At 41.0% G+C, this 18,336-nt stretch overlaps 3 protein-coding genes across 5 annotated transcripts; 1 reads left to right on the top strand and 2 right to left on the bottom strand.

Moving 5' to 3' along the window:
* The first annotated feature begins 410 nt into the window (after positions 1 to 410).
* Positions 411 to 2,014, top strand: LOC124883110 (putative nuclease HARBI1). The gene is made up of 2 exons (XM_047390020.1): positions 411 to 564; positions 793 to 2,014. The coding sequence occupies exons 1-2, from the start codon at positions 430 to 432 to the stop codon at positions 1,819 to 1,821; spliced, it is 1,164 nt and encodes a 387-aa protein (XP_047245976.1). The 5' UTR covers positions 411 to 429; the 3' UTR covers positions 1,822 to 2,014.
* A 299-nt stretch (positions 2,015 to 2,313) lies between these two features.
* On the bottom strand, positions 2,314 to 4,706 carry LOC124883111. 2 transcript variants are annotated; one of them, XM_047390021.1, is made up of 5 exons: positions 4,514 to 4,706; positions 3,274 to 3,367; positions 3,105 to 3,192; positions 2,822 to 3,001; positions 2,314 to 2,730 (listed from the first exon to the last, which is right to left on the bottom strand). In XM_047390021.1, the coding sequence occupies exons 1-5, from the start codon at positions 4,632 to 4,634 to the stop codon at positions 2,500 to 2,502; spliced, it is 714 nt and encodes a 237-aa protein (XP_047245977.1). In that variant the 5' UTR covers positions 4,635 to 4,706; the 3' UTR covers positions 2,314 to 2,499. The 2 variants fall into 2 exon arrangements, with proteins under 2 accessions (XP_047245977.1, XP_047245978.1); XM_047390022.1 differs by lacking the exon at positions 4,514 to 4,706 and adding an exon at positions 4,080 to 4,262.
* A 1,251-nt stretch (positions 4,707 to 5,957) lies between these two features.
* nup50 (nucleoporin 50) lies at positions 5,958 to 13,390 on the bottom strand. 2 transcript variants are annotated; one of them, XM_047390018.1, is made up of 8 exons: positions 13,229 to 13,390; positions 11,593 to 11,666; positions 11,427 to 11,510; positions 11,152 to 11,341; positions 8,778 to 9,383; positions 8,372 to 8,456; positions 7,944 to 8,062; positions 5,958 to 6,730 (listed from the first exon to the last, which is right to left on the bottom strand). In XM_047390018.1, the coding sequence occupies exons 2-8, from the start codon at positions 11,659 to 11,661 to the stop codon at positions 6,531 to 6,533; spliced, it is 1,353 nt and encodes a 450-aa protein (XP_047245974.1). In that variant the 5' UTR covers positions 11,662 to 11,666; positions 13,229 to 13,390; the 3' UTR covers positions 5,958 to 6,530. The 2 variants fall into 2 exon arrangements, with proteins under 2 accessions (XP_047245974.1, XP_047245975.1); XM_047390019.1 differs by having other exon boundaries at positions 11,593 to 11,671; positions 13,229 to 13,366.
* Positions 13,391 to 18,336: the final 4,946 nt, after the last annotated feature.

Below are 18,336 nucleotides of genomic sequence, written 5' to 3'. Positions count from 1 at the left end.
GAAATAAATTACTAAATGCTATTGTCATATTCAGGAAATTAGAATATTATTGAAAAGTTAATTTATTTCATTAAGTCCATCAAGTAAAACACATTATATAGATTAATTACACGCACACATATGCAATGGACGCCCCATAGGTGGCAGTAGATACGTTATTATTCCTCTAAATGTCTTCTGAGATGAGAGCTTATTTATTTGTTCTTTAAGCATATTTTAAAATGTTTTTTAAAGCATATTTTATTTTCCAGCAGATGACAGTGTTTGCTGCTGCTCTAACCTTTTCCTATCGAGCCCACGGGTCCCGCCCACATATTTAAATTCCACCAATCCCGTTCGGATCCCTAGTTGTGACCACGCCCCTACAGGAAGTTAGAGGTTTTTTTTAACATAGTGTAAACAGACGCGGCGTGTTTTTTTTCTATCGTCATGCCGTCCTCTCTTCTTCGTCTCTCCGTGGTTTGTGCTTTAGCCGTCTTTTTACGGTTATCTGCAGCGAAACGGAGACATGAGAGAAGAAGAAGACGCCTGCGCCAGCTGCTGCTGCTGGTGGATCAGTTTATGGTGAGTCTCCTGTGGGACCAGTGAGACCTACCTGCTCAAAAGCAAAAAATAGGTTTTAGATCAGTCTGTCTCAAGATGGATAATGGCATCAAAGAGAAACCTAAATACAGTCTCCTGGTTAATTTAGAAGGATAACTGGAATTTCAGTTTATTGTTAAAGATATCTAGTCCTCTTCCCTGGCTTATTTTTTACATTTTCCTTCTATCTGTAATAATTTTTCTCATCAGACAGTTCATCCAGCATCATACTGCAGACTGAACCACCGCGTTCCCATCCTCCGCTTGTGGTTTGACGTCGAGTCTGAGTTGAAGCAGGATTTCCACCTGAGCAGAAGAGCCATGCACGCCCTGCAGAGGCTCCTGCAGAAGGACCAGGACCACGGCTGGGGGAACGAGCTGGAGGTCCTGATCTACATCTATTGGCTGGCTCATGGACTGTCCTACCGTGTTGTATCTGGGGTTTTCAACGTACCAAGATCCACAGTCCACCGCATCATCCACAAGGTTGCACAGAGGATATGGCTGCACCTCAGTCTGGCCATTTCTTTCCCCCGTACTGAAGATCTTCACCAGGTTGGACGAGGATTTGTGGATCAGTCTGGCTCAACGGTGTTCAATGAAGTTGTGGGTGTGATTGACAGCACACATATTAGAATCAAAGCTCCCCAAAGGCACCAGTGTGATTATCTGAATGAGAAGGGTTTTTATTCAATAACCATGCAGGCCATCTTTGATTCCAATGGAAGGTTCCTAGACATCTTCGTTGGTTACCCAGGATCTGTTCCTGATGCAGGAATCATGAGGAACAGCAGCTTTTACCAGGCGAGACGCTACCCTCCAACTAGTTACATCCTTCTGGGTGATGAAAGCTACCCCTGTTTGGACTCCCCGATCCGTCTGATCACGCCTTACACAGAACCCGTCAATGGACAACTACAAGAACTCTTCAACTATCACCACTACAAAGCCCGCAGAGTGGCTGAGAGGGCTTTTGGAGCGATGAGGACACGATGGAGGGCTACTCTTTCAAACACCATGGAGGTTAAACCAGCGTTCGCGTCCCAGGTTGTTTCATCGTGCGCTTTTTTGCACAACGTGTGTCTGGACAATGGGGATGTTCTGGAACAGGACGATGAAACCGCACACGATGCTCTCGACTTCCTCCTTCCTCCTCAGGAGCTCCTGACAGATGAGAAATCTGGAATCCCAACCAGAGACAGACTGGCTGCCAAGAACATGTCAGTACTCCAGGAATGAATCAGTTTCTGCTGTTTAAAAGCAACTTGACTTCTTGGTGGCAGTATATATGGACCATACTTTCTTGGAAGCTTAAGGTTACCATCTCTAAACCTATAGGATATTATCCTGTACTTACAGGTAACTTTCCTGTAACTCATAGGTAACGTCTAGAAAGAATTCACAGCTCCCTGTACTAACAGGTCGCAACCCATGAACGTTCCTTCATTATTTCCAGTATTTTCCTAAGTGGTAAGATACCCTTCAAATTCTAAAAAAAATAATCTGTAACTTCTTATTTGCCAGTCATTTGAAAGTAACTTGTAAGGTTCATATCTTGAAGTACCAGAAACATAATCTGCAACTTTTGGAAAGTATCTTTAAGTTCCAGGAAATTACTACTATAAGATATAAAACGCTCCAGGTAAGTATCATTAAACTGCTTGGTTGGGACATACTGGCTCTATTGTCACTGACAGTTTTATTACATTCCCAAAGATGAGACAAAATAAAAATGTTTCAGGTTTGTTTTTAATAACTATTCATAAAACACACAATTTTATAGCATCAGTCCATTCCATAAAACAAGGATGTTTTCCAACTGTGGTTTCGGACGGAGTTAAAATGATGTCCTGTAAAGGAAAAATCCCAACAAAAGGGAGAAATTGCAGATTGACATTCCACATAAAACTTTTTTGGTTACATTTTTTCAATTAGTTTTTCAAATAAGTTCAGAAAGCGCTCCATTTTGGCCTCGCTTTCCTCATGTCGCTTCTGTTCTTTAGCGCTTTCTTCCATAAGAAAGTCCAAAATGGGGTTCATCCTCCTTTTTCGCTTGTTTTTAGGGGATAGGGTCAGGGAGTCCGGAGGAACAATGGGAGACGGCGTTCCTGACGAGAAGCCGGGTTCTTCTGTGGGCTCAAACTCTTCCTGAGGGAAAACAAACCAGAAGAAGGATCATTTGTGATGCGAACACCTTACTTCCTGATGGATGAAGGAAGTTTGGCAATAAGTGACCGACCGTTTTCAGTTCAAAGCTTGTTATGGAATCTGGATCGACATTAAAGGATGCAACGACAGCAGGAGGCTCCAGAGACGTTCTTCCACCCAACACCTCATGCATGTCATCAAAATACTGCCAGGTCACGGTCGTAACCTCTCCTCCGTCTGTCCCAAATCCTGCATTCAGCATTCCTAGATCCTGAGAAACACAAAAGAAATATGACCTGTCCATCTCAAGTAAGTATATCATTTTAGATCATATCGGACACCTATGTACCTCCTGAAGGTAGAACATTCCTCACCTTGTACTTCTTTTTTAGATTCTCCCACTTCTTGGAAACCTGTTGGGACGTCACCTTCCCCTCCAAGCTCAGCTCCTTGATTAAAGTCCTGTTCTTAATAGAAACAGTGACGGTAAAAGGGAACAAAAGCATATTTTTCATATAATTAATACTGAAACCCGTTACTCACTCCCACAGTAGTTTAGCAGCTTTTTTGGACTTGAGGAAAAGATGCTCGTTTTCTGCTCGAAACTGGATCAAACGACGGGTTTCCTGTGGAGTCCCTGGAAAAATGGAGGCCGAAAATGTGAATGTATTTCTGTCTGGGTTTTATATTAATCATCGGTTTTAAAATGGTCACGCCCAACATATTTGTGGTTGATCACAAGTTTCAAAGGTAAGATAAAATGAAGTAAAACACTTTAGAAAATGTCTGATTGATTATGAGGAGCTGATTAAAGGGAGAAGTCCGTTTTCCATAAGACCATGGATACTTTAAAGTGACACAGTTTGTCTAAAATAAATAAAGAATCTGTGTTTTCTGTGGTTCAAGTATGCACAGCACCTTTTTAACAATTTATTTGATACGTTTGTTTAACTTGTTACTGTTAGTCGGTTCAAGAAATGTAAGAGACACCCATTATTAAATTTAATTTAGAGCAACATATTTTTAAATTAAGAGGCTCAAATTCAAGTCAAAATCCATGTTGACCGCCAAGTCTTTGGAGATTTCAACAACTCTAGTCCAAGTTATGTGACTTCAGTCCACGCTTCTGGTCTTAACAGTCCAGTGAAGCAGATAGGTTCTCAAAATATTATTTCGAAATTATTTTAATTCACAATGTTTACCCTCCCTTAAAAGGGGAAAGCGCTAAAAATATGATTCAACCTCATTTTTATTTGATGGCAAGTACAACTTCTGAGCTGGGTGAGTTTTTAGGAACCATCTACAAATTAATCCAAGCATAAAACGTTTTAAAATAAAAATATAACTACCTGCAGCGTTGTTGAACATTTTAACCGGGTGTTGTAACGCCTAGACGGTCCCTAATGCCTTGTTTCACAGCCGGTGTTTTGTTCGTTTCCGTGCCCCCGTTTAGCTTCCGCCGACTCGGCTCCGCGGGAGAAACGAAGCTAAGCGCAACACCTGCTGCTCAGAAACATGTTGTTTAAACGTGCCTCTGAGGTTTAAAAAAAAAAAAAAAAAAAAACTCGGTCTGTGTCGAACATTGTTACTTCCTGCGCTTCGGCAGACTTCGTAAAGATTCGGGATAAAAACAAACAAAAACAAAAAAACAGGTCAGCTAGTGTGCTACATTCATTAGCATTTGTTGGTTTTTATGCATGTTAAAGGTACTAGATGCACCTGGTAGCTTCTTGCATACATGTGACGTGTAATGTCGTCGACGGATTCAAACAGAAATACTTACATTTGTGCGTTTCTTTGTTTACCTGCGCAGCCATCTTGTCGGTGTTGATGGAAAATAGTCGGAACATTTCAGCCCTACCCCCCCGTCCAGCAACCAGGGCCGTCCCAATCTTTGCACGCATAGGGGGAGGGAGAAGTGATGTGGCTATTTGACCTACAAACTCTGGAGCACACTTTAAACAACCTCCAGATTCCTTCTCACAGTTCTAATCCTTGACATAAGCACTGACGTGTCATTTTTATTTCTTTTTAGCCAAAGGGGATCAGGTTAAAAGTGTTCCCCTAAGAAATGAGACACCCCTTCACCAATGAGGGCCGTCATCATGCGCAGACATGGCTGTTGCCCTGCTCTGCCTTTTGCTGTGTGCATTTTACAAGATTTACAGGGTCATCTCGATAGGAACACATTTATATAATATTCATGACTACAGCTAATAAAAGCCCCAAATTAAAGTTCTATAAAATATAGATGCTATGACTATGCTGAGCGGATACCTCCGCCATTAAGGAGGGGAAGCCCCAAGAAGTCATTGTTGAAGAAGCTGGCTACTTACTGCATGCAGTAGCCAAGCATGTTACTGGAAAGTTAAGTGGAAGGAAAAAGACACAGGCTATAGGGAGATTTACAAAACAGATTTCCTGTGGAGTCGGTGCTTCGAGAGCCACCAGACTGAGATTTCCAAGACATGACTTACAACTGTCATGTTCCTTGTGTTAAGCCATTCCTTATCTAGAGAGAATGCCTGAAGTGTTTTACCTGAGCTTAGGAGAAATTATCTCCAATGCTTTCAAATGGAAACCAAAACCAGAAAGATGTGTGGAGAAAAACAAAAGTACCATTCAAATGCACAGAACAATCACCAAAACGGATAATGATCAGCGCCAGGGCATCAAAGGTCTACAGCTACCTGTGAGAATTGCCAGAATTAGAATTCAGTCATTTAAAGCCAAGCTACTGGCAAAAAGAGCCCACACAACCACACTGACCTGAATTTGTTATAATTTGCTAAAAAGACACCTTGAATGGCCTGAAGAATGATGGAAGCAAAACTGCTCTTTTTGGTCAAGGCCCACAAACACTGAATTGAAGCCACTGTGGGACATGGAGGTGTAAGCATGATGCTATGGGGAGGCTTCTTCATACTGTTGTGCCAGGTCTATTTATCAGGTACCAGGGATCATGGATCAGTTTGCATACATTCGAGTGTTTGAGCAGGTCATGCTGCCTTATGAGGAGGAAATGCCCGTTTGGGTTTTTCAACGACCACAAACACACCCTTGATTCACAGAATTTAGGACAGAACATGAATGGGAAAAAAAAAAAAAAAAACCCCACTGCTGCCATTTTGAACTCTTATATTTCTGAGTTACTGTAACTAAAGCAGGAAGATGAAAGATTCAGAACTGGAACAAAAACAGAGATAATCAAGCCTGCTCGGCCAGGATTATTTGTTTCCTTTTATTCTTTACAAATGTTGCCAGACGATGACAGAGTCTCATCCTGCAGGCCAAACAAAGGACACTTGGAAAGCCACAGTTCGTGTTTACAGAACAACACAGTTTCACACTTCCTCACCGTTTCAATCGAGCTTCTGTCAGAGCAAAAGTCCTGCAGACAATAAATAGTTTCCAGAACATTCACTCAGCAGTTTCACTCTAAACAATCGTTAAAATATATATAAAAAAATTAACTGTTACTGCAGGTGTTTAATTTGTAAAACCAAATCGACTGGCCCTTTGGAGACCCCCCCACCAAGAAACCGACTCGTCTGGATTCACGCTTCAGTCCCTTGACGTCCGGATTAAAACAGTAAAGCTGGGACAGCGGCGTGGAACCAGAGGGAATGTAGTCGCACGACGACCTGCTCCAGATTTAAAAACAAAAACATTTCACAGCATGATGACTGAACAGCTGATCTACCAGGATGAGTTGGTACAACAGAGCGTGAGAGTGATCGGGTTGGGTCTGTTAAAAGCTCAGGGAGGGCGGTGCTGGTTGGTTCGAAGGGGGAGGCGGCTTAGCCTTTCTTCTCCTCCAGGGTCTTGTGGAGCCCGTCGGCGTCCTCAGCGGTTTTTACTCGGATCAGAAGGGGGACAGGTGTGCTCGCGTTCGTGTCGTTGATGGGCGGGTTTGGGACACAGATCACCATCACGTTGTTTTTCCCAACCCGCGAGCACGGCATAGTGGGCGGTACGATGATGTTGAGCAGGATGTTCCCTAATGGAGACAAAAGGAGCACCTTAATTTACCAAATTATCAAAAATAGAATAAATCTTTCACAAGAAAATAAACATAACCAATTAGTGCTTAAACACAAACTCTCAGATTAATAGAAAAATAACATTTTCTTTATTACCTGAACAACCAGTTGAACTCAATTTAAACAAAAGAAAATCTCAACAGTTTTGTGAAACGCGACTGAAACAGCTTTATTCTGCAGTTCCTCTGTTTGAGCAGCAGGTGGAGCTGTTTAACCACTGCTTTGATTCTTTTCCGTTTACATGTAGATCACGTGGGTCAGATTCTGTTCCTGCAGCACACCTGACTGAAATGACCCACCTCAGCTGCCAGGTAAGGTTCTGCAGAAACCGGACAAGGAGCCACCTGCTTAGATCAGGTGTCCTGAAGCAGAGGAACCGTCCCTGGGTGAGTTTATTACATGTGTTATTCTGAGACTGTTTGAGAACAGATTCAGATGTACTGCTGAGAACATGGTCAAATCTCGCTGGTTTAAAAATGAAGACATTTATTTAAAGCAAACATGTCCAACCTTTCAGCAGCTCAATGAACCATGGAAACTTTCAGTGCTGATTCAGCTAAAACTCACTCTTCATCTGAAGTGGACCTGCTGCAGCATCTTCCTTTACCCAGACTGAAACTGTGCTTCCAGACGTTACGATATACAGGTTCATCTCAGTCAGAATGTGATTGAAATACAAATATTTCAGTACATTTAAAAAGAGAAATTTACATTTTATATGTTGATTTCACACAGAAATATTTCAGTAATTTATTTCTGCTAAAATCAGTGAGTTATGAGAGCCCAGATTGTTAGGGAACCAAGACACGCTATAAATTCTGGTTACACTGACTTGGGACTTGATAAAACCCAGTCTTGCCCATGATTGCGTGGACCATAAACAAATGTATTAAATCTTTTAATTGGCCTTATGTCATATTCAAATATCCTGAGAAATTAAGGTCTTGGTTTTCATGAGCATTAAGCCATAGTGGCAGTTAACAGAATAAACACTTGAAATCTAATAAATCTATATTATTTGAGTTTCACTGTTTGAGCTGAAAACTGAAATAAATCAACTTTTCCATGATACGAACTTATAGAGATGCTCCTATAAAACCAACAACATCCGGGACGTGTTTTTACTGACTAAGAAGGAGGGATGCAAGTCAGAGATTTCTGATGTTTTACCCAGATTGGTGTCGGCTCGGACGATCATCTGCATCTTCCCCTCGTCGGTGCGTTTGAGGTGCAGCGTTCCCACTCCTTTCTCCTTGAACTCTGACTCCTTCTTGTAGAATAATTTACACCTGATGGGAACAGGAGAGAAAAGCCCCGTCAACAGCAGGAATAAAACCTAATCCTACTGAGAGGGAATGTCTTCACGTTCCCGTTCTGGTTTGCAGCTCCTTTTTTTCATAAAACATCCAAATCAAAATGAAATGTCCCAAAATATCCAGGACCACGTCACAAAATTGACAAAAAATGAATTTCTTCACCTTAAATTTTGGGTAAAAATGCCATGAAATCTTTCACATTCATATATAGAAGATTCCTGACATTTTTTGTTTCTATGTTTTTAATGATTCCCAAGATCCACCAGAGATCTTCAGACATACTTCTTTGAGTAGAAAGCGTCGTTCTCTTTGACCTCCTTCACCTCTGGTTTTGGAGGCTCCTCCGACTCGTCGTCTCTGTTGTCGTCTGAAAGAAGAAAACGTTCATTTTAATTCTGGGACACGTATTGAAACAATAAAACCACCAGGTCACCTGCCATAAAAAGTCAGTAGCATCTCATCTAAACATATCAGAAAAAAAAACCCTGTAAGTTCCTGCTGAATTACTAAATATGACCAAGTATTAAACTTATAATCTAGAATGTTTAAAAAAAAAATGACATGAAGTCAACTAAATTAAAGATTTGTTTTCATTAAACAAATCTTTGTTTTTTGTTTTAGATGCAAAAATGTGAAGAAAAAAAAGTCTGATTAAAGAAAGGAAAGTTTTAGGAGAAATCTTGCTGACCTGCAGCCGGAGCATTTTCGGTTTTGGTCCCACCGAAGGACAGTGGAGCAGCAGGTCCTGGAGCCCCAAACAGGGAGGGCTGACTAGAGGAGGACGAGAAGGAGAAGCTGGGGATGGATGGTTTGGACGCTATGGATCCCAGGACTGAGCTGTCCACCTTCCCTCCGAAGTTAAAGGTGACGCCAGCAGGGAGTGGAGCTGAGCTGGAGCTTTTCTGAGTTGCATCTTCTGTCGTGGTTTTGGTGAAGGAGAACAAAGCAGCTGATTGAGCTGCTGAGCTACTGGAGGGAGCAAGAGGGGTGGATGTGGCTCCTTGCTTCTTCTCCTCCAAGCCACCATCAGCAGAGGCGGCTCCATACTTCCGCTCAATGCTGACGAGGTGCCGCTCGTAATCCCTGAAGATGGGGTTGAGGTCGCAGAGAGGGTTGTTGTTCACATGCTTGGTGATCCAGTCGCGCACCGAGCAGTTGAGCGCTGTGAGCTGCCGGCTGTACTCCTTGATGCTGCTGCAGGAGCTCTGAGTCGGGCTGGGGGCGGAGCCGTTGGTCTGCTGGGTGGTGATGTCGGCGGTAGGCTGGGTGGAGGACGGCCCGTTGAACATTACACCTGAGAGGATGGAGAAAGACGAGTGAGTGAGGCAGCAGAAAGAGGGATGAAGAGGCCCCTCCCCCTCCTGCCCTGCAGTAACAGCAGCGTGGAAGAAAAGAGCAGCGAGAACTGATTCAGCTCCATTACACTGCAATACCAAACCAGGAGGAGCCACAAAGAGGCGATGTTCAGCCTGCAGCATCTTAGGAGAGGAACAACAGGCTAGACTAATGTGCAACATTTAGCATAAAGCTGCACAGTGACCCAAACACCGACTCTACAGCTGAATATAAGGTCCATTTAAACTGCGTGTGCGCAGATTGTGTCAAATCTTCATGTTTCTGCAGATAATGCTCTCTAACACAGAGCAGGTCCATGATTCCTACACATTTCCGACTTTAAAAGGCATCTTTGGTCACCTTATCATTGGATGCAACATTCAATCAACTTGTGTTCAGAATCTGCCAATTTTCCCCTCCATCAGCTATGATGAGTAGGTCAAAAAGATGAAGATCTTTCAGACAAAACACGATAGAAAGAAAGTACTCAAACTCGCTCCGAATCAGAACCAGCAGGTCAGACATTAAAGAAACCAGGAGAAGCCCGATCAGTGCATCTCTGTTTATTTACTTGTGAAGGTTGTGTGCTTCAAATACCACATAAATAAGTTATCAAGTTCAAAAAACATTTTAATATCCTAAAAATAAATACAGCACTCATGATTCTTAGAGCTGTGCGAGTCATAAAATTAAACATTAAAAGCTAAAACATCTGCAGATATGATCAGGTAGATAAAAGGCACAGTGATTAAGAGCAGATTTTAGATATAACTGAGCTAAAAAATATCCTGATTTTTAGACATTTTCATTATTTTATGGAAAAATATAAACTATATTTTAGAGTTTATATTTCCATTAGACAGATGCCCATTTATCCTGATGTATTTTCAGTAAAAAAAAAACTCCTAATAAAAAAGCTACTCAAGAACTCAAGCTTTTGTTTCTCTGTGCCTTGTTAACCTCATCCAGATCTCTTGTGGTGCATTCACTGACCTACGTCACTTTTTACGCCCTTGTATTAATTCAGCAGCCGTATATTGACTTTATTTTGGGACCGCTCTGATTTAATCACATGTACCTGATCAGAGTCCTGATCTGGGAATCATTTCCATAATTGGGACCGTCAACCTGACTTTAACGCCTGAGCTTTGTTGTTTTGAGTCAGCGGTTCTGCAATACAACGGATCCAAAGAGTAATGGCACAACCTGAACAACTTATCTGAGTCCTACTTTATAAAACAGCCACATCTACAGTGACAGAGTTTCAGCCAGTGTTTTTACAGATGCAGAAACAGGTCCTATAGCATGTTCTCTGTTTACACGCCTGTAATGTGTAGCTATCGGAGTTCACCTTACACTAAAGGTTTTAACTTTCAACAACATCATATTCTGATACAAACTGTATTATTTACTGTCTGCTACATTACTGCATGTTAGAAGATATTTGTTGGATGATCACACTGTAAAAAGCCAGATCTTCTTCTGATCAGTGAACACACCATACATGAGTGCTACCAGGTTACACCAACAACTACGCTCTTCAGTGTGGATGTTGTAACGGAGTTTAGATGCCTCAAAGTTAGCCGTTTCCCTCATCAATGAGCTTTTGCACAGAGCAAAATCTCTTTTTAACAAAAGTTTCTAAATTAGCATCTTGACTGTTTACTCAGATTGCTACAACAATCTTATGCGTTCACTGACATCGGGGTAATGAGAGATTTCCTTACCGGTTGCAGCAAGGGGCTTTGCAGGGGACGAGAAACCCTCGAATGGGGGAGTCGTGCTGTTCCCGTTGCTCAGACCTCCGAAGCCTTTAAAGCTCCCAGCATTCCCAAACCCAGAGAACGCAGTAAGAGACGTAGAGGCCGTGGTCATAGAAAAGCCTTTAAAACCTTTGAAAGCTCCTCCCCCTTCGCTCTGAAACACAGAAACACAACAGAGTTCTACAGCAGCATCCAGCAGAAAGGTGAGGGCCAGGAGGTCGAAACAGACGCCGTTTTACCTCTCCTCCAGTGTTTCTGCGTTTGGCCTTCTTTATCGCTCGATTCTTCAACACATCCTCACTTGCAATTGAAAACGTCCCGGCCTGATGAAGGACCGTAAAATCACAGGTCAGCAACGTCACCTCTATGTACAAAAGGACCAACTGAACTCATATCTGAACACACCTCCTCTCCCTCTTCCTCCTGATCCCAGTTCCTGTCTGTTAGCTCTTTATCAGCGATCCTCTTCGCCATCACACCTGCTCTGTACACCACAAACAAATCAGCAACAGTAATCATCTGTAGGAGGATTCATTCAATAAATCAGGGAGAAATTCTTGCTCATTCTGCTAGTCTATCTCTGATAAAGTAGCATTAATGGTTGCTTCCTTCACCTTTGATTTGATTCTGGATTTTCTGCTTTAAAATTAATCTGCAGCTTTGATGAGATTATCATTGTTGAGGTTTATGACAGTCAGACAGGGTGTTATAGTAGCTTATATGAGTAAATCTCTCTTTTTAAATCCACCCATTCACGACCATTTGTTCATCCAAGGTAGCAGCTCCAGGAGAGGTCCCATTAATCAGTACCCAAGGTTGGATTATTGAGGTAAAAATTTCAGAATGGAAGTGATATTTTTATACATTTCTCTCTTTATACTTTGTTTTAGAAGTTTATGAACTTGAGTTTTCCAGCTACTTATGATCTTTGACTTTATAGGAAAAATGATGATGTTTAGGTTTCATCATGTTTTTAAAAAATCATTTAAATATCTCTAGATTTTCATTTTATTTTCAAGGAAAAGCAGCCTGCAGTCTCCTACCTGTAAATAAAAGAGGACCTTCAGCCCTGTTTGTGTTGGGAAATGTAACTGGAGATGAATAAATCTGACTCATCCTGGCCAATACCAGTTTCTGGGTTGCTTTGAAGGCTGACCCGTCAATTCTAATTTTTATTGATTCAGTTTTTATTCAAAGGAATATAATGTATTTTCAGATAGGAAGTGTTTAATCCAACAGATTAATCATGTATCAAAGCACAAGTTTTTCACCTTAATCTGATTTTTTAACATAATCAACTTGAATTAACACAGATGTTGTGGGATTATGAGTGTAGAGAAAGAAAAATAAATAAGTTATAGTAAATAAATAAAGAAATGAATAAATACTCTCCATTCGCGTTGTCTTCAAACATAACTATCACTGCTGCCAAGGTAGCCTTATGAGTACAAAAGGGTTATTTAAACAAGATAACAGCGCAATATTAATTGGGACAGAACTGCGCATTCAACATGGCACAGAACCGAACCTGTACGGTGGAAAGTGTTGTAGGTCTCATGCCTGTGCCAGGTTTAAGACAAAGGTTTATCCAGCACATTTTTTAACAAACCAGTGTTGTAAATTAATAGAAAATGCAACAGCAAGTAGAAATATTAGCGTAGCTAAGAACCGAAGGCGAACATTTTGACAAATCTAAAAAGGGATAACTAAAGATTTAAAGATCAAGATAATGTACCTGCCGTCGGTGGCAGTTGACGGTTAACTAGCTTAATTTATAAGCTGTTCTCGTGGAATAAAGATAGATCAAAGGTCATATTTCCAAAAAGTTCAACTTTAACGAGCTGGGGTGTTAAACCTCAATCATTTTACACAGACCAGACCCTGTTATGATGTCGCTGTTGGACTCCGAGCACTGTTAGCTCAGTTAGCCGGCTCGGCTCGGCTCCCCGGGCCGCCTGTTAGCAGCTAGCAGCTAACAGCTAACAATCCCGTTTAAAGCCATAATATCTGTGTTAACCCGCTGTATTCAAATCAGACATACCTGTAATACGAGATACGTTCCGATCTCTCCCTCTGAGTGACTGTCTGCCAGATCCAAAAGAAGCAAACCGTTCTGAGACCTCTGCGAAATTCACCGGAATCGCTTCAGTGTGTTTAAACCAGAGCCGCCATTTCACACAGCCGATGGGTTCGCGCGCCCCACCTTCTTTGGCATGCGCAAAAGGAGAAGCGACATTCGCTCTGGGATTTGTAGTCCACATCGAGAAGAAATAATTGTGCTGCGTTACATTAGCCTCGAAAATGTTATATTCCGGATCTAGGAGCGACATCACATGAGTACTGGCAAGCTGACAATGGATTTTTATGCTTTTTATGTATGAAGACATTATAGTAGGGGAGTGGAGGCCTAGTGGTTAGAACAGGAGGTTTCTAACCACTACTGAGGTAACAATTTCAGAATGGAAATTATATTTTTATACATTTCTCTCTTTATACTTTATTTTAGAATTTTATGAACTTGAGTTTTCCAGCTACTTATGATCTTTGACTTTATAGGAAAAATGATGATGTTTAGGTTTAATCATGTTTTAAAAAAATCATTTAAATATCTCTAGAGATCTCTAGATCCAGAGGGAACACAATGGCCAGGTTCGTATCCCACAGATTGCCACTCTGGGTCCCTGAGCAAGACCCTTAGCCCCAGAATGCTCCCCGGGCGCCGCACAATGGCATCCCACATCCCTCCTATAAGGGATGGGTTAAATACAGAGGACAAATTTCGTTGTAATGTACATGTGCAATGACCAATAAAGATGATTATTAAAAACATAATTACAAGTAAATGTTCCACAAGACTTTACAACACCGATTTACTCTCATACATACAGCCAGAAGAGAAAATAAACAGTCTATTAAACTTTATTAGCTTTATTGCTCATGGCGGCGCAAACGGTTGGTTAAGCTACTGAGCATTTTATGTACTGTATTTTATGTATGGTCTCGGTCTATGTTCTCTCTGGCAAACTTCAGTCTAATCTTAATGTATTTATTATAGAGCAACGGTTTTCTCCTTGCACACCTCCCATGAAACGTGTGCTGTCTCATTGTTGATTGTACAGGGTTCACTTCAAAGTAGCAAGAGCCTGCTGTTGGTTCCATGATCACATTTTAGGGGTTTTGAAGACTTCTTTTAGCACCTTAGCATCTGCTTTCAACCTGTACTTGTTTGGACATGGATTGTTTTTAATTTCCTCCACTTGTTTACTGTTTAAATGGCTGATTTCCAATTCCTTTGAGATCTTTTTAAATTCCTTAGCCGACTCATAAAATGTCCAATCTCACACTCTGACTTGCTTTGGCAAAAAAATTGGTTCTAAAGAAAACAGTAAATTCTCTGGGACAGTTAAATTTGCGAAATAAATTCCTGCATAGCTCGAATGATAAAAATCTAAATTTTGTTCATTCCTTTAATTGAAGGCACTGACCTGTTATTTGACATCTGCAAAGGCTATAATGAGATTTTAAATTCAGCCCTGCATGTACTCCCTCAACAAGTTAGAAAAAAATAGCCTTGGCTGTTAGATCAAAACTAACTTTCAACATTTGAGATAAGAAACAAGCAGTTCTCCACCTGCATGAGGTAAAGCCTCTCTGCTGCACTTATCCTGCTTTGATTTAACCTCAACCCTCACAGCTTTCCCCTTCGGCTAAATTGTGCTGTTTGGGATTTGTTAGCAAGGCTGTTCCAGCTTTTCTTCCATCTCCCAGTTACAGAGCACCAGGATGAAAGACATGAGGGATTGGGGGTAAAATGGTGCAGAGTCAGGCAGCAGATGGCTCTTCTCCAAGCTTTCAGGATGCCGTTCGGCTTTGCCAAACAGAAACAGGTGCTGCAGAAAGCAGGAAGTGAGCTGCGGGGCCCAGCGGCAGCAGGAGACCCCCTGACCAGCTGGCGAGGAGACGTGGAAACAATTGGCAATTTAAGAAAAAACGGGAAAACGTCTCTGTGAAACTGACTGACAGCTTTTTAAAGGTTTTCATCAAATCAAGCTTTTTAATTGCTGACCCAGGAGAACCTAATGATTTTAAATGTTATTAAAATCAGAATCTGATCATTTAAAGCTACAGCTTGAAATTCTTCATTTTAAGACAAGCGTTTTCCTTCTTTTCTCTGTGTAACAGTTATTAAATTCCTGTCAAACTTTCTGAAAACATAAGAAATATTTTAATACAGATGTGACCTCACTGTATTTTTTGCTGCTTACTTGCATGTTTTGCATTGGAAGGACTGTAACAAATATGGCTGTACGCCTCTAAAATCACAGAAAGTAGGATCAGTTATGTAAATACAACTTTAATGTTAAATTAAAGGGATCTTTTTTAAAGGGATATGGACTCCTTTTGGGGGTTTTCTGGACTAAACATAGAGTAACATGTTGTCAAGAACTTAATTAATTGCCATTTTGTTTTATTTTGTCACCCATCTTCAAGTTTTGCTGTTTTTATCCAGTAACATTTATCCATTAACAACCCAGTTTAAAGTCTAGGATAGTAGCTCTTCAGACAACCAAAATCCAAAGCGAAAGAGAGCAACTCCCAATGAGCGTACAGAAGCAGTACTGTCCACATGTCTATAAGGGAGTAGCATGTCCTCTGGGAACCATCCATTTCTGTGCGCATCGAAAGCAACAGCATGTTGAAACAAAAATGGCACTTTGGCCCTGTCCTGAGTGAATCAAAGGCCAATGCATACTCCACAAGAACAGCCAAATTAGTTATTTTACTTGAGGCAGCAAGAACAAAGTTTTTCCTGGTCAGAACATTTTATACTTCACAAGAACAAAAGTGCAAATCTCCCAAGACGTCTTCATAGGTCTCTCCCACACTGCAGCACACCCACAAAAAAAAAAAAGTTCTGCTCAGATTAAGGTCCTGTGCACACAACAACATTTTTGGGTGAAATCTGAAATGTTTTGTTGCGTTTCTACTGTTCGCGTACATCCCAACGACACGCGTTTACTCTGAAAACAACACAATTTGAAAAGGGGTTCCAGTGTAACATTTTGAAAACGTCCCGGTCTCTGTTGTCGTGTAGACAGGAAAAATTGAATCTTCCTGTATGGGGAAGTCCTGACACATGCCAGTGTGACTGCAATCAGTAGAAATTAATGAGCAGCGTAAAAGATGTTGACCAGTTTGAAACCCACAGAAGAAGATATCAACAATATCAATGGCAGATTGCAGAGTAGTTTGTCGACTCTTTTAAATATAACGACGGTTCTCCAACAAAGGGCTTTGTTTCTACCCTGTTTTTAAGCAGAGTGTTTGTAGGCATGTGCCTGTTGTTGAGTTACAAAAAACATAGCGCCTACTAGTGGCGTGTCAGGAGAATGACACTGTTTTAACAATTTCTACTAGTGTGGTGTGCACTGAGATCGTAATTAAAACATCATGAAGATGTATTAACAGAAACTGAAAAACAATCCTGTTTTCAATAGATCGTTGTCCAATTCCTTCAAAAACCAACTGAAATAAAGGGGCCTGCTGGATGGGCCTGTTTGCAAAGCTGCACCTTATGGAGCATTTGAATTTTTGAACCAGACTAAGTTTTCCTGCTTTTGCATTTATATGCTCAAATATTATGCTGTTAGGCTGCTGATTGTTTTCCTCACAGTAGCACCAGATGGACTCGTCGCTGATTCTGCACACATGGAAACCTTGTAGGACTGACAGCAGATTGGATTTCAGCAGTTACAGAAAATAGTTTCATCCACATTTTGCTTACATTAGAGGATCATTAACTGGGGAGAATGTTTAATAATGTTATCTCTGCAGCTGTGATCAGACAGTAGAAACCTGGGGGAAATGGTGCTCTGTGGTGTGTTTTTGGAAGAGGGATAAAACAGAATAAGGCAGTTTTAAAATACTTATCTCAAACCATTATTTAAATTAGCATGAACTGCTTCTTTATTTTACACTTTTGTTAAAAATTATTCATGTTTTTTTCATCCTATATGTATGTTTTAACTGTTAAATGTCAAAGTGATTTGCTGGTCATGAATGTAATTTCCTCTTCACCTTGTTGAAAACCAGCAGTGGATCTGACAGCAGCAGCTCCTACCTGCTGTGCGCAGTCAGCCATCATGTGTTCATGAGGATTCAGGGCCCCTCAGCTCAGCATGGGGCCCCTCTCAGTTGGAGGAGGGCACGGGATGGGCACCAGCAGTTCAAAGCGAGTCGGTCCAGGCTCCTCGGGTCTTAGCAGGGTTGGGATGTAAGGAACCAGACTTCAGAGGTGTGAGCTGAATTAAAAACATGGTCTTACCTGAGAGACATCATGAGTTATTGATCAGCAGCCACCAAGGGATGTCCAACATAGGGAATTATTGTAAATGACATCAGACGTTGGAGCTCAGCGCCGATCCAACAAGAACTGAACAGCTGAACGTCTTCAATTAGATGCAAGGAAGTTCTGCTCAAAGAAGAACATTTAATCAGCTGATATTTATTTATTCATTCATTAATTCATTCACTCAATCATTCAGTCATTTAAACACTGCAGAGGACAGACTGAAACCTAAAATCATGTGTTTTTGAATGGAGTCTGGTGTGGCCAATCGTCTTTTCATGTTTTGAAGCATGCCCTCAGATTTCTTCCTCAGACTAATTATGTGTGATTAAATCATTAACATCCGACTGTCACTTTATCTAATGCAACATTTCATACATCTCCTCTCTAATCGCCTTCTCAGCTCACAGATCTACATCTCAATTAGACTCAAATGCTGCTGTAATTGGCTTGAATTAATTAGCAGGTCATGTGGACATTAATTACTGGAAATGAAGCAGAGCTGATGTTTCTTAATGACCTTCAAAGTTTTTTTCATCAAGAAAAAAAACCTGATTTAAATTATCTGAGCTTTAACACGGGAATCAGAGCTTCTGCTGCTTTTTAAATGAATTCAGCGCAGAGATGAGCGATGATTTTTAACGTCTGTTTCCACTGCAAACAGATTTGAAAAGACCTGCATGATGGATGGATGGATGGATTAAATTAGTAGGTAATTCACAGATTTTCTTTAAATTTTAATGATATATGAAATATTCAGGATTTTAAAACTTTTAATTTAATAAAAATGGATTTGAAGC

This window comes from Girardinichthys multiradiatus, chromosome 17 (assembly GCF_021462225.1).
Source record: "Girardinichthys multiradiatus isolate DD_20200921_A chromosome 17, DD_fGirMul_XY1, whole genome shotgun sequence".
Taxonomy (NCBI): Eukaryota; Metazoa; Chordata; class Actinopteri; order Cyprinodontiformes; family Goodeidae; genus Girardinichthys; species Girardinichthys multiradiatus.
This window is presented reverse-complemented; position numbering and strand designations above follow the sequence as displayed.